The 14,939-nt window shown below is 50.6% G+C and overlaps 1 protein-coding gene across 1 annotated transcript in view; it reads right to left on the bottom strand.

The window, feature by feature from the left end:
* The window catches only part of COL6A3 (collagen type VI alpha 3 chain), a 98,633-nt gene that overhangs the window by 53,096 nt on the left and 30,598 nt on the right, over window positions 1–14,939 (bottom strand). The window contains 6 exon segments of the mRNA XM_014589125.2: window positions 1–161; window positions 1,966–2,571; window positions 4,254–4,832; window positions 6,066–6,665; window positions 8,218–8,802; window positions 12,954–13,556. The exon segment at window positions 1–161 is cut by the window's left edge and continues 27 nt beyond it. Of these exon segments, the coding sequence (XP_014444611.1) occupies window positions 1–161; window positions 1,966–2,571; window positions 4,254–4,832; window positions 6,066–6,665; window positions 8,218–8,802; window positions 12,954–13,556 (3,134 nt within the window).

The following is a 14,939-nucleotide window of genomic DNA, read 5'->3' as shown; positions in this document are numbered from 1 at the left end:
GGGGTCCTCGCTGAACTGGATGACGGCCACCCTGGTGGTGTCAGAGCCCACGTCCAGGGTGTCGACCAGCCTCTCGATGAGGGTGCGGATGTACTGAAACTCGGGCCCCGCGCTCTGCGACCCGTCGATGAGGAAGACCACGTCCTTCTTGGCGCCGACACCTGTGAGTCAAAGGTCATCGTGAGCATTACCTCCTTCGGCACAGAACTCCACGTCGAACCGCCTCCCCGTCCTGGTGTGTCTGCCCCACAGCCAGGCGTCCTAGGCTGAATAGTCAGTTAAAACGCCTGTGTGAGGACTGCGACAGAGGAGGAGCCAGGAAAGGGAAAGGAAGAGTGACCCTGAGGGCGTCAGAAACCAGAGGGCCTGCCCACACCAAGTGACAGCACCACTGAGCACCGGCGGGCAGCTGCTGCCCATAGGTCAGCTACAATGGTCCCTGGGGACCGGCCACTGGCTTTTGCCACATGGAAAGACCCTGGCCAAAGCAGTTTCTGTGCAGGGTAAGGGCAGGCGGAGGATGAGAGGAGAGTGATGTACAGTGTAGACGTGTCTTTAAAAGAAGACGGAGAGGGAACCAGCAGTTAGCGTAATGGCTATGTCGCTGGACTCCCACGTAGTCGACTGCGGTTCACGTCCCGGACCCGGTGACTTAAAACTCACACCGGGCGCGTGTGCGTGCGTGCCCAAGATCCCGAGAGGAGAATAGAGAAGAAGGGATTGCAGCGTGGCCATCCCCCTGGGGGGGTGATTTCTCGCTTTCTGTCTCTCTGTCTCTCTCTGTCTGTCTGGCGAGCGCATGCGCCCTATAGCAAAAACCTCTCCAAAAAAAAAAAGAAGAAGAAGAAGAAGAAGAAGATGGAGAAGCAGGACATCAAGATGGAGTCTCTAAGAGCGTAGGAAAAGCCACTCATTCTTGTCATGAGTAGAATCATCGGAACACGGGCACCAACGCCACTGGACAGAGGAGGACAGCTGCAGAGGACACCACTGAGCAGGAGGGCGTTAGCCGGCAGAGGCCGGCAGCCGAGGGACCAAGGAGGGACCCTGGGATATAGGCACTGTGGGAGACAGCACGTGGCCTTCAAAGCCCTCTCCTTATGGACTTGCATTTCTCGGGGAGGTGGGAATCCAGGCCACCAGTCAAGGGTCAGCTGGGGAAGAAGAGGAAATGAAGGAGTGGGACAGGGAGGAAGGAGAGGAGACCGTCGGTCAGAGTGCGAGAGGAAGGCTGGCCCAGGCATCGCGGCTGCAGAAACGTGACCGCGTTTATGGCAGAGAAGCAGCATGTGCACTCAGCCAGCGTTTGTAAGTGTGCCCTCTGCACGCCGCGCTGCACAGAGCCTCACCGGGGTCTCCTGCCATTCAGGCACCTCCTGCTGGCTGGAGCCACGTGGACCATGTGGGGGTGCAACTGTGCACAATGACTGGCTTCCCACGATTTACCAAGGTATCTGCCCGCAAATGCTTTAGGACATTTCACGGAGCCCAGGCATGATTCTCCATCCTGGCGCCAGTCGGGGAAGCTGAGCCGTGCCACCAGCCCCGTCCCCTGGACTCCCTGGCCCACAGAGCACAAGTCCTGCAGCTGAGTTCCCTCTGGGTGCTCGCTCCTCCCTCTCCCTGACACCTCTCCTTCTTTGTCCCCTTGCTGCACCAGGGAGCCACAGGGAGCCAGGACACATCCGCCTCCTTCACCACTGTGACCATGCCTGCCTGAGTGCCTGTGGGGAGCAGGCCCTGGCGGGCATGGCTGGGTGGACGCAGCTCGGCCTCCTTCCTGCTCAGCAGCCTCTGCTCCCTGTGTGTCCTAGTTCATGGTAACAGGGCTGGGAGAGGGAACAGGAGGGAGGAAACAGTGACGGTCACGGAGGAAGTGGGGTGGGGACCCTGTGGCTCACAGGCCAAACCAACAGCCTCAATGGTAATCTGTGAGGACGAGGAGCCCGAGAGCTCTGTCCTTACCTGGGCTCGGAGGGAACAGGAACGTCCGCAGCCTGCTCAGCTCCTCCTGGCTCAGCTGGGTCACCCTCTCGGAGATGACCTGCTGGAGGGTCCCCAGCTCCCGGAAGGTGGGGACGACCACGGCGAAGTCTGGGATGAAGGAGATGGTCTGCATCTCGGTGATGTCAGCATTCCCGATCCCGATGCCCATGGGCACTGCCCCTTCCTGCTTCAGGACCACCGAGGGGCCCCGCACGTCGTCGCCGGACCTGCCGGCCGTGAGCACGATGAGGAGCTGGGGCACGCCCTGCGCCATCCTGCTGCCCGCAGAGCTGGTCAGCACGTTCCTCAGGACGAAGTCCAGGGCAGCCCCGGTGTTGGGGGTCGGCCCCCCCAGCAGGGTCAGCCTGCGGATGGCGTTGACCACGCCCTGCTGGTCCATGTAGGAGTTCAGGTAGAACTCGGGCCTGGTCCGGTCGCTGTACTGCACCACGGCCACACGGACCCGGTCGGGGCCCACGCTGAGGCTCTCCACCACTCTCTGGACAAACTCCTTCAAGAGGGGGAAGTCGTTCCTGACCCCCTCGGAGCCATCGAGCAGAAATACCACGTCCTTCTCACCTGAAACTGAGGGGACAGCCTGATGGGTCACACCTGCATACTGACGTGCAGGCTGCCCAACCTCCCCAGAAATGCCCAGTTCTACACCCCTGATGGGAACAGAACTCTGCAGGTGCAATGAAAGCAAGGATGAGGGGTGTTGGGGGAGCCTCGTTTCCAGATGGGTCCAATGTCATCAGCCACAACAGGTCTCATCAGGGGGAGAAGGGATCAGAGTTAGAGAGAGGGGAGGGTGGAAGCAGGTCAGAGAGCACAGAGAAGGACGTGCTGCTGGCTGCAGACTGAAGACGGGGCCAGGCCAAGGAAGGCAGGCAGGCTTGAAGCAGGAAAGACAAGGGAAGACTCATCCCCTAGAGCTCCCTGAAGGAACCCAAGCCTGCTACCACCTTTGTAGTACCCAGTGAGACCGCCTTCCAGTTTCCAGCCTCCAAAGCTGTCAGAAAATAAGTTTATTTTGTTTTATGCCACTGAAGTTGTGATAATTTTTTACAGCAACAATGGGAAACTAATATAGCCACATGCGAGGAATCTTTAAAACATTCATAGCAATATCTAATTAGAGTATAAGCATACTTAGGTGCAAAAGCTCTCCTAAACCCGTGCAGGGTTTTCTCATAATACACTTCTCCTGTGAACTTTCTGAAGACCCCCCGGGACATTTCTCAGAGCTCAGAGAGTATTGTTAAGTTCCAACTCAAGAGGAACATGGGGGAGGGGCCAGGATGCAAGCCCTCCACATTTGTAGATGGGAGGTTCCCAGGGGATCCTGACCTCACAAGTCAGTCAAAGGGAAAAACGGAACCCAGACATCAGCCTCCCCACCCAGAGCCCAGGCGAGGGCCCCACATCATGGGATGCTCTCGGGTCTGTCTTTGGTCAAGAGGAGCATATCTGAAACCGCTCTCTCTACTGTACATTTGTCGCCAAATGCTACACCAGGCATCGTAATGAAGATTAGCAGCGGGACGTTTTGGGGAGGGTTGTTTATCCAATTTGCTAGAGGGCACATGCACCCACTGGAAACAGACAGAGAGAAGAAAAGTGAGAAAGCACCCTCCAGGGGAGATGGACAATCCCTTCTCTTCCACTTTCCTCTCAGGATTCAGCATGCACGTAACGGGCCAGCATGTTTTTCAAGTCCTCCAGTCTAGGACTCGAACTTTGCAGTCAGACATATGGGATCCAGTCCTTGACCACCACTCCACCGGCTGGCCCAACAGTGACAAATTTTAGTGCAATTTTTATGAAGAGGATTTATCTGTCTCCTTCTATGCCTTTCCATTTTAATGTATGCAGTGAAGGAGATATAACACAGCGATACCCACTTAAAGGCACTGGGAAATGGGAAATGAACAACGCCTTAGTTCTCAAGTCACCATGTCACTGGCTTCTACTGTGTATACAGTAAAGACTGTAAAAAGATTTAAACATGAATCACTAAATCCTTATACTAATGTTATTAAAAATATTCTTATGTCTTTAAAAACAAACTTCCTGACTCTCCTGTTGCCCTAGAGAACAGCTAGAGAGTGAAAGCACAGGGGGAAATCACTCATATTCTGCTGGTCTGCTGAAACCATCTCTGTCTTCCTTGTGACCAGAAAGAGAACTTCCACTGGAAGACCTTGGCCTACCCTTGACTTTGACATTGGAGAACGTGCAGCAGGAGTGGGCACTGAACACCCTACCTGGTACTGGTGCTGGCGCTCCATTCCGCACTGACTTTAAGAGATTCACGATGTGGGGTTGAAGATCGACGATCTTGGGGAGTGACTCTGCAGCCAGAATAAACGCGGGGGCCGGCACCAGCAGCTCTAACTCAGCGGGGTCGGCGTTCTTGGCTTGCAGGATGAAGGGCACCACCGAAGTCTGTCTCAGGTTATTTGCTGGCCCTTCCACACGATCGGAGGACTTTCCCGCCACCAGCAGCACCAAGAACTGGGGCACTCCTTCTTCGATCCGGCTGCCCGCAGACTTCACAAAGATGTACCTTTGTGCATAGTCCAGGGCGTAGCCGAGGTTGAGGGCTTTGCCTGTCTTGATCTTCATTCTCTTCACGAGATTCAGGATCTCTGGCTTATTCTGGTGGTCACTGAAAGGGGACTCCACCCTGACATCATCACTGTACTGAGCCACCGCGATCCGGGTCCCATCTGGCTTCACATCAAGCTCATCGATGACCTTGTAGAGAAAGTCCCGGATGGCCACCAGCTGGCCCGCGACATTGGCCGAGCCATCAAAGAGGAAGAGAATGTCTTGCTTGCTCTCTACAATCAACGTAGATGGGGACACGATTAGGGATGAGAACAGAACAGGCCCCAAACCCAGCTCAGCCCAGCACCACCAGCCTTTGGCCTGACGCTCACTGTGCCAGCAAGAGAAGAGAAAATTGGCACCACTCGTCATAAAAACGTCCTACGCCAATGCAAGGTGGAATAGCTAGATGGGCCTGGGGAATCTAGCATCCTGTTTCCCCAACAATGCGGCTGGGGAAACCCCTCCGGGTTCTGTTCTGGCATCAGGTGGATCATTCCAGAACAAGCAGTGATTCTACATTGTTACAAGTAAAAGTACTAGAAATGTGGGCCTCATTGGACTTGTACTAAAAGATCAGCATCAGTCTCTAATGACAAAAGCTAGTGGGGTTGGCCTCCTAAGGCTAGCTGGGATGCCAGGTGTCTGCTCTAACTGGCTCGTTTTTCATTACAGTTGAAATTATAGGATAAGACCCAAAATAGTGGCCATCATTGCTCTGTGGCTAGGCTCTCTCAGTCAGCGCTTTCTAACCAACTACAATTTGACAACAGAAGACAGGACCAATAGACCACAGGAGGCCTCACCATATAATGAAAACATCACCTTCAGTACAAACAGTTCTTACAACTATTTTGATGGGGCTCAGCTGGTTCAGTCTTGTGCCCATCTGCATGATGTCAGCAAGGTAGTGGGTCTAATACCGCCCTATCTCACTGCCAGAACAGTTCTTAATAATTGTAATAATATAGACTTTCTTCACATGCCATTTACCATTACAAAAGTCTCAGCTTTTGTTTATTTTATAATGATTTTCTAGATGCAGCAGATTCTGGACACAAAAACATACAAAGAAAATTCTTTCAATTTTTAAATGATTCCCAATGCAGGATAAACATGTATACAAGAGTCTGTCTTCTCTCTTTTTGTCTCCCTCCTTCTTCCATCTAGATTTCACCTCTATCCTTCACAGATACTGGAAGAGGGAGGAGGAGAGACTCTCTAAATAAAGACTGAGATGATACCTACAGAACGTAAGCTGGCTCCCCTAGATTGGTATTGGTGAGTACCAGTAGAGGGGTTCAGCTTGCTGGTACAGTGTCTCAGTCTCCACTCAACATATTTCAACCAGAGTGAGCCAATAATCTCACTATTGTTCACAGCATGCTTGAGTTTGGACGGGCCAATTTCCCAACAGGAAGGTGTCTGAGGAAGGGCAGGGCGTCCCCGTATAGTAGGAGGTTTACCTGGCTGGGCGAGTGGGGCTTCCTCCACAACTCCACTAACATATGTGGTGAGGGGCTGAATCAGCTGCTGAGGCAAAGCTGGCAAGGAGCTGAAATCGTCCATGAGGTACACCAGGCTCGGGTTAAAAGCGATCTGCTCAAGCTCTGCCTTATTAGCCTGGCTAGCTCCCACACAAAAGGTCAGGACACCCGCACGTGCCAGGGCCTTGGCAGCTTGCAAATAGGCGTCCTCAGACCGCCCGGCTGTGAGCAGGAGCAGGAGCTGCGGCACGTGTTCACCGATCCTGCTGCCGCCAGCTTCCGTGAAGTGGTTGGCATGGACATAGCTTAGGGCCGAGCCGGTGTTCAGGCCCGAACCCCCCTTTTGCTGCAACTGCCTCAGGTGCGCAAGCAAATCTGACTTGGTCTGGTATGTATTTAGAGAGAACTCTGTCACTGGAGTATCACTAAATTGCACTAAACCAACACGAATATTGTCATTTCCAACATCAAGGCTTTCTACTAGGTTCATTACAAAGTCGCGCACATATGGGAAATTGGTTTTTCCAACGTTGACTGATCCATCCAAAAGAAAGATGATATCCCTTTTGTTTACGTGAACTGCAGTGAAGCACAGAAAACAAAGTGAGACAAACACGACCGTGAGGGGTTTTGTCATGTGTGCCTTCAACATGTGCACACATGTCAACATTAAGAACACAGAAAGTGAGCGTGGCAAAGCATTTCCATCTCGTCAAATATGGCAGACATCTGCATATTTTCTTCTAGTGGTGGCTGGTGTTTGTGAGGTATATTGATGGCCAAGTTTACAAGACTAAGAGGGCTCACAGAGAGATACAGTGCCAAAGTTAGGATGTGTGCAACCAATGAAATTATCAGAGTCTTTGATAGAGAACATTCCTTCCCTGGAAATGAAATTCATGAGAGTGCCGTGCCTCTCGGCGACACTCATGTCTATGACTCCAGTCACACCCAGGTTCACGTGGCCATGACTGGGGCTAATCTCTATATACTCTACATCCATAGCTTGGAAACACTCACATCACATTTACCTGAGGATATGAGTTCCTTAAGGCTAAAAAAATTAACAAAATAGACTGTTCTCATCTTGAAGTCTTCCTCAGACTTCCCATTTATCATTCTCTATTGATACTCTTCTTCTATCAAGGGGTCACAGAGTTACTAAGCAGTACCCCAACATTCCCCAGGGGAATCCCTCCTAAGTGAGATGGCAAGATCATGGATATAGGGAAAATTTAAATTATTTCCTATTGCTTCCTAGATGTCTCACTGTAATTTCATCCCGAGAACAGATTTTTATCCTATCATAAGTTGAGATTTAGCTATAAAAATGTGAATTCAAAACTTTAAGAAAATATAGAGAAGCATAGAAAGAGAGAGGTTTATAGAAGACCACTGAGTGTGAAGAGAAAGCATGCATCCATGCAACACAGGTCATGCATTGAGCCGTCCAACAGTGGTCAAGTCTGTAGGGGGAAAGCTTGATTCTCTGATATTCATCTTCTCTTCATTAAGGACAGTGAATTGCATTCCTCAATTTAAAAGCTCATGAACCTTTATTATATCTTTAAAAATAACTTTTCAGAGATAAACATATTAAATGAGAGATTTGAAGAACTACTGGGTTGGATCTTCATACTCTTCCATTCAATATGCATTTCCATTAAAGGATATCACTATATCACTTAAAGAGAGAAGACAGATGGGTTAAAAGCTGAGGACACTGACCTATGGGACAGGCGGGACTGTTTGGAGGTACACTGTCAGCTCAGGAAAGGAAGGAGCTAGCCTACATCCCAGTGGTGGAGAGAAGGAGGCCGGACAGGGGATCACCAGGAGAAATAGAACACCAGACGCTCCTTTGTGATAAGAATCTGGAAGAGTTCTCCTTGGACAAAAGCTGCAAGGACAGGTAATCCCATGGGCCTACAGTTAAAGCCATGCAATTCTCATCCTATGACATTTCAACTCAGGGTGAAAGGACACCTGAAATAAATTTTGTGTGTTGCTATAGTTTTCATCATTAATGGTTGTCTCTTAGCTAAACACAAATACAACTTCATTAGGATCATTTCTCAAAGATTCTGCTGGAGACCTCCCATTCGTGTGTCTGAAGCCACTGCCACCATACCTTCAGTGGTTCCAGTGAGGGTCCTGAGAGGAGACAGCAAACCAGGCAGCACGCCTTGCAGAGGAGCGGCTCGGAACTCAGCGGGGGTGAACACCAGAGAGGAATCAAAGGCGATCTCCTGCAGCTCAGCCTGATCGGCCCCCTTGTTCCCGATGGCGAAGGACATGATGCCACTCTTCTTCAGCTCCTGGGCAGGCTGGCCAATCTCATCCAGGGACTTACCACCTGTGATCAGCACCAAAAGCTTAGGGACCCCCTCGGTGGCCCGGTAGCCAGCCCCACTAGTGAACAGGCTATTTCGAACAAAGTCCAGAGCAGAGCCCGTGTATAGCACTGGGCCGTCCAGGGGCTTCATTCTTCGTACAGCAGTTATGACCTCCCTTTTGCTTGGGTAGCTATTGAAATAGAACTCGGGCTTCACGGTGTCAGCATACTGAGCCACCGCCACTTGGACAAGATCCTGGCCGATCTCCAGCCTCTGGATGACTTTGGCAATGAAGTCTCGGATCGCATTGAAGTTGGCCAGTCCCAGTGCAGACGTGCCGTCCAACAGGAAGACTATGTCTCTCTTGTTGACTTCAATAACTGCAGGTAGCAACATCACAGGTGAGTACAACGACCTTGCCAACCACACTCAACTGACTTCACAGGGCTAGCTCCACCCCCAGGATCCCCCCACGCTCTAGCTGATGGGACCTCAGGGAATTTGTCACAAGGCACATTAATTACAGCCACCCTTCCCTAACTAGATGGCTCTCCTCCTACCCTGCTTACTCTTAGCACTTGGTACAAGATTCCTGAATAAAAACAAGTGCAGATTTAGTAGCCACGTGTCTGGCTTGCTGTCACTAAACAGGAAGTTCTTAAACTTCCCACAATAAAGCCATTGTCCGAGCCATGGGACAAGCAAAGAGCTCCCTCTGCTCATGGAGCCCTGAGGGCTACGACCTTGACTTCCCAGATGCTCAGTACTGAGTGAGAAAGCCGAAAGAGCATCAGTGTCCCCATCGTCTTCATTTCATGGGCAAAGAAACTACTTATCATTGTAAAGCTCATAAAAAGGAATGAAGACCATCAGGTGCCAAAAACATTTTTCACTGAAGAGACCTGTGCTGTCAAGATCCTCAGGAATGTGTTCAGGCTACAATGACTGAAAGCGAAACCGCAGAGGAAAAGCACCTCAACCCTGTCATTGTCTCGCATTGACTGTGAACTTCAGTGGAGCAGCTGGATTGACCTGTAAGTGGCCACCAAGTCACGGGAAGGACAAGCTCTATCAGACCACAACTCCCAATCCAGAACCCTAATGGAGCTTTAGAGAAGTATAAAGAGATATAGGTGAACCCAAGAAGGGAGTGTTTGCAAACAGGCCCTGTGTTAGTCTACACCATCAGATAGACTGCATGGTACGTGGATTTTGTGACACTTGGCAAAGGACAGAAGGTTTGGGGTGAAGGTGAGGACAATCCCTCTAGACCTGGAGCTGCCTCCAATGACGTGTTTTAAAAACACCCTTGATTCCCTGCTGTTTGGACCAGAGGCTGGGAATGTAATGACTGGGGTCGGACCACGGAGATGTGCCTTAAAGAATCCCTTTAGGGGACCGGCAGCACCTCACCTATACACTCCGGGCACCAGGAGGAGGCCCATGCACTGGCAGAAGGGTGGCGTGTCATGCACCGAAATCTTCAGCACAATCGCACAGCTGTCACCAGGGGAGCAGGGTTTGCTGAGCATCATTTAAGCTTCCTCTGTATCGTGTGGTCCTTGCACGAACATCCATTCGGGGCTGTCCTTCCCACCCTAGGTTTACACTTGCTAAGTCTCTTGCCTACACCTTTGGTTTTGATTGAAATTCCTTCGTGGATAAAACTGAACGTGTGGGTGTCTAGTGGACTGCCACACCTGTGCACTGCCAGAGGTAGCTCACACTCACACAGAGAGAGACTTACATAGACGAACATTTACCCACGTATGTAAAGCACCACATATCTACCACGAATGTATTTATTGTGTGTATCACGTACAGTAGATAAACAGAAAAATGCTGTCTGGTGACTGTCTCATGAACGTCTTGCTCCTATAGCGAGTGGCCCAGTTGTTCCACCACTCCTGTGAGTACCAGCCATGGCACAACCCACGGGGAGGAGGAGGAAATGACACACTTAACCCCTTCCCAAATTTTAATGCCTCTTACCACTATGTCACCAACAGCTCTACCTATGGGTCCATGGGAAGGACTAATGTCCAAATCTGTGAGACATAAAACATAGAGGAACACAGAAGGGACCCTGTGAATCCTGACCTGACCTCAGGGTCTCAGAGGTTCTGTGCCAGAAACCCCTTTAGATCAGGGAAGAAGTCACGTGTGTTTAATTTCTATCTAAGTCCTGGGAGCGCCCAGCAGCTAGTATCCCTAGAACTGCACTTAGGCAAATGTCACGAGCACTGGAATGTACCTGTGCTTTGTCACACAAGATCACACGCTGGTCAGCGTAAGACCCAGGACCAGAGGCCAGGTCTCCATGCACAGCCATGTAGACCCCCTTCCTGGGTGTCTACAGAACATGGGAAATTGTTTGCTTCCATAAGTATGCAAGCCTGGAGAAGCCCCAGCAGGCTGCAAACATCCCCCGGATTCCTTCCTTGTTCGCCAAGGTTATAAAATGGCGCCACGCAAGTGCACATGCCGTAAGGCAAAACAAAATCTATAAATAAGTGAAAGTAAGAAGTGGACAGAAACAAATGGAAACAGCTCCAGGCATGCATGGGCAGGCCCTGGGCTCTGCATGTCCCTTGTTCTTCATGTTCCGGTTCTTCTCGGAGCAGTCTAGTCAAACTTCTGGGCTCCCCTGTTAGCTCGGCCTGAAAGACTGCCCAGTTCTAGACCCAACAAGTGAGAGGAAATGCTGGCCTCCCCCATGGGGCGACACAGAAGGCACCGGGAGGCCTTTCTGACCGAAATGTCATTCAAAGGGTTTTCTAGAAGACATCCGCTTTTGCTACCATGTCACCAGGACACAGTTACGATTCTAAATTACGTGGGGACAACCCTGAGCTTTCCGCCGACTGCCCTCACAGCATGAGCTGCGCTCCACCTCCGTCAGGGAGCTGAGCGCACGCAGCTGGGGTTTCATAGCCGCAGGGAGGGAGTGTCGGGGTGCCACCTTTACGGGTATGCAGTGAGCAGAGGTAACGATTAGCAAACGGCTGCTGAGTTGGGAACAGTACCATAGGTGAGTAGAGAAAGATGGCTTTAACTCAGACTTTCAAATGTCCCATTCTTTTTTTTCAGAGGTTTTTGCCTTAGCGTACATGTCCTCACCAGAGAGAGACAGGGATAGTGAGAGGGAAACTGAGAACTCACCCCCAGGGGGATGGCTACACTGCAATCTCTTCCCTTCTATTCTCCCGGGATTTTGGGCACATACAGACACATGCCCTGTGTGAGTTGCAAGCCACTGGGTCCGGGGTTTGAACTGTGGTCAGCTATGTGGGAGTCCAGCAACGTAACTGCTACACTATCTGCTGGCCCCCAAAATGTTTCACTCTTAATTTCATACAATGGTTTGTCCCAAAAAAAGATTTTTAAAGTGTTTTCACTCCTTTGTCATAGGAAACCCCATCTGGAGCACCGACTGGTACAATGAATAGAACTCATTACAGTGTTTCCTTACGGGCTTAGACACGTAGCCTTTACTTAGAACGATAGCGAGTAAGAGCTGTGAGGACGTGTTATTCCCACACGGAAAGATGTAAATCGTGGGCTGACCTGAGGACCAGAGTCCCCCCTGGTGCTCACTTCCAGTTTTCACTGAGCCTGTGCTCTGCATGTTTAGGAAGGCCCAAGATGAAGGCGTTACCATCTTAGAGCATCCCAGCCTTTAGACAAACCAGGAAGTGAGCTGGGTGTTTCTGGAAGATGCTAAGGGCCCCGGTGTCCCCACTTTACTAAATGGCCTGTCCCAGGCCATGGAATTAAGAGTCTGAAAAGTAACTGATATCTCAGAAAACGGTCCTGAGACAGTGGGGAACCTGTGCTCTCCAGCCCCCTCCCATGTTTGTTAAATACATGTTTGTTATGTGACGTGGTTGAATTTATGTCTTCTAAATGACTCCAACTGCCTGCTCTGCCAAAGGCCCTCCAACTGAGTATATATCATCATCTTGGCACTTACAAGAACTACTCCTTGAACAATACAGGAAACAATGTTTTCGTGACTATTCCCTCAAATGACTGTTCTGTCCTTTCTCACCTTCAGAAGCGTAACCCCCAATGTCCCAGCGTGAAAGGACTTCGAGGAGATGCCCTCGCCGCCCCGCTTTTGGAAAGAGGTGTACTAGGAGCACGTTTTCAATGTGGCTCTTAGAAGGCAGGGCCGTTACTCTGGAGCAATGTTCCCAGGTAAGGAGCCTCTCGCCTCCGTTTTCAGGGTGACTAGGTTACAAGTAAGCAAGCAGCCGTGGTTAATCATCTCGGAGAAGCAGATGTGCTGAGCTGGCCTTAGAAGTGGACTTTCTCAGCAACTCGGGGCTGAGAAGCGCTTTCCACTCACTCGATCTTTCCAAACTCCGCCGCAGTCATAGCACCTCCTCGGGAGCTGGCTCGGCACGGCAGGGGCGGTGGGTACTTACGGGCTCTCCCGAGGCGAACCACGCAGGTGCTCCCCTCACTTCTGCACCACCAACACGCAACACACCGCACTACCACACAGAGGGCAGGAGGGCATACGTACCTTGCGTGACAATGGTTGGCGGTTGCAAGACAATGTGCCTTTGGGCCACGCCAACAATGTAGGGCAGTAATTGGTCCTGGAGGTCCCCAAAGCTACGGAATTCCGGGACAGTAAACACCAAGCTGTCATCGGTAGCTACGTGCTGAAGCTCTGCCCTGGAGGCGGCCTGGGCTCCGAGGCCGAATGAGAACACACTAGCCTGCTTCAGTGCTACCACCCCGTCGCGAATCTCGTCACTGGAAGGCCCGGCGCTGATGAGGACCAGCACCTGGGGAACCCCTTCCTCCACCCGGCTGCCCCCTGCTCTGGTGAAGTGATTCTCCACCACGAAATCCAGGGCGAGGCCGATATTGGCCAACTCCCCCCCGCCAAAGCGGAGGGCTTTCACCGCGTCCAGAACCTGGGCCTTGGTGGCGTAGCTGTTCAGGGAGAACATGGTTCTGGGCTCATCGCTATACTGGACCACCCCCACGCGGATCTGCTGCGTTCCGAGCGAGAGTCTCTCAAGGACATTTACAAGGAAGTCGCGAATGACTGCAAAATGGACACTTCCGGTGTTGTCTGATCCGTCAATAAGGAAAATAATGTCAGCTGAGTCTTGTGCTTTAAAAGAAAGAAATGCAAAAAACGTGAAAGCGTTAGAACAAGTGACCACATGCATCATTCAGCATTCTGACGTGTTTCTCTGGAAACCAGTAAGAAACACGAAATATGGACAAATGAAACACGTATTGATTAAGGAATGTGGAATTCTCTTTTAGTTCTGCATTCTGAATGAGTAAGAGGTAACTTCTCAGAAATTATACTGTAAAACAGGGCATTGGCATCAAACTGTGATTGGTTTCCTCTTTGTAAAAGTTAAATTTCAAAATATCATATTCACTTTTCTCAGAGAGAAATCTCAGGTATGTATTCTGGGAAATTCTACTGGGTTTAAAAGGAAATACACTTGCATGGAATTATGAATTACCATACCTTCAGGAAAAGATAAGTCAGATCAACAAAACTAGAAAGATTTGTAACATTTCAACATTTCTCCAGCTTTCTCCAAAAAACTAAGTATGGGGCGAGCAGGTGGCAAAGTGGTTAAAGTGCCGGACTCCCACACGGCCCGCTGTGGTTTGAGTCCCAGAACTGGTGGTGGTGTGGAGATCACGCCAGACGTGTGTGCAGGTGTGCCCAAAATCCTCGAGGGGAAGAGATTGCAGCATGGTCTTCACCCCTGGAGAATGATTTCTCACTTTCCCTCTCACTATCTCTTCCATGAGCACACATGCCTGATGACAAATTTTTAAAAAAACAAATCTAAGTTTTTATTCAAATGCACAGCTAGGAAGCAGAGATGCAGATTCAGGTGGTGGCTCATGATCCACCACCTTAAGTATGTTGCTTAATTTCATGAACAGCTAGTATTCCTTCTTTTTTCCTTTCAACACTAGAAGGGCAGAGTGCACGTGGCTTGGTAAATCAGAAGCCAAATAACACTTCAAGAGTAACTCTAAAGCTACTCCGACGAACGTCGTGTCTGCGTCCCTTCCCTCACGTGACGTCTGGCTGCGCGGAGCTCGAAGGCTAGTCTGGGACAGTAGCTGCTGTGCTCTGTGTTTCTGCTGCCACCTCGGTACTCACTCCCAGAATGCAGAACGGTGTTAAGCAGAGTGATATGAAACCAGTCATGGCGTAATTATCCAACCTTGTTTTTATGACACCCTAACAGGCTCCCTGACAGGCCCCCGAGGCCCAGTGAACCCCGCAGAAGCAGCTCCACAGTTACACACGGACACAGGAGCGCTGGCGGGGCCTCTTGTCTCTCCGTAACGGCTGTGTTACCCACGAGCACTGAGCACAGAGCAGTCATCAGCAAATCTGCAGTTCTGAGCAGATTCTCCCAATGGCTCAATTAGAACATTCAAGTGGGACTGTTTTAAACTAAAAAGAAAGGAAAATTATTCTAGTAAATTTTTAATAATTTGCTTGTGTCTTAAA

This window comes from Tupaia chinensis, unplaced genomic scaffold (assembly GCF_000334495.1).
Source record: "Tupaia chinensis unplaced genomic scaffold, TupChi_1.0 Scaffold000332_1, whole genome shotgun sequence".
In the NCBI taxonomy this organism is placed as follows: domain Eukaryota; kingdom Metazoa; phylum Chordata; class Mammalia; order Scandentia; family Tupaiidae; genus Tupaia; species Tupaia belangeri.
This window is presented reverse-complemented; position numbering and strand designations above follow the sequence as displayed.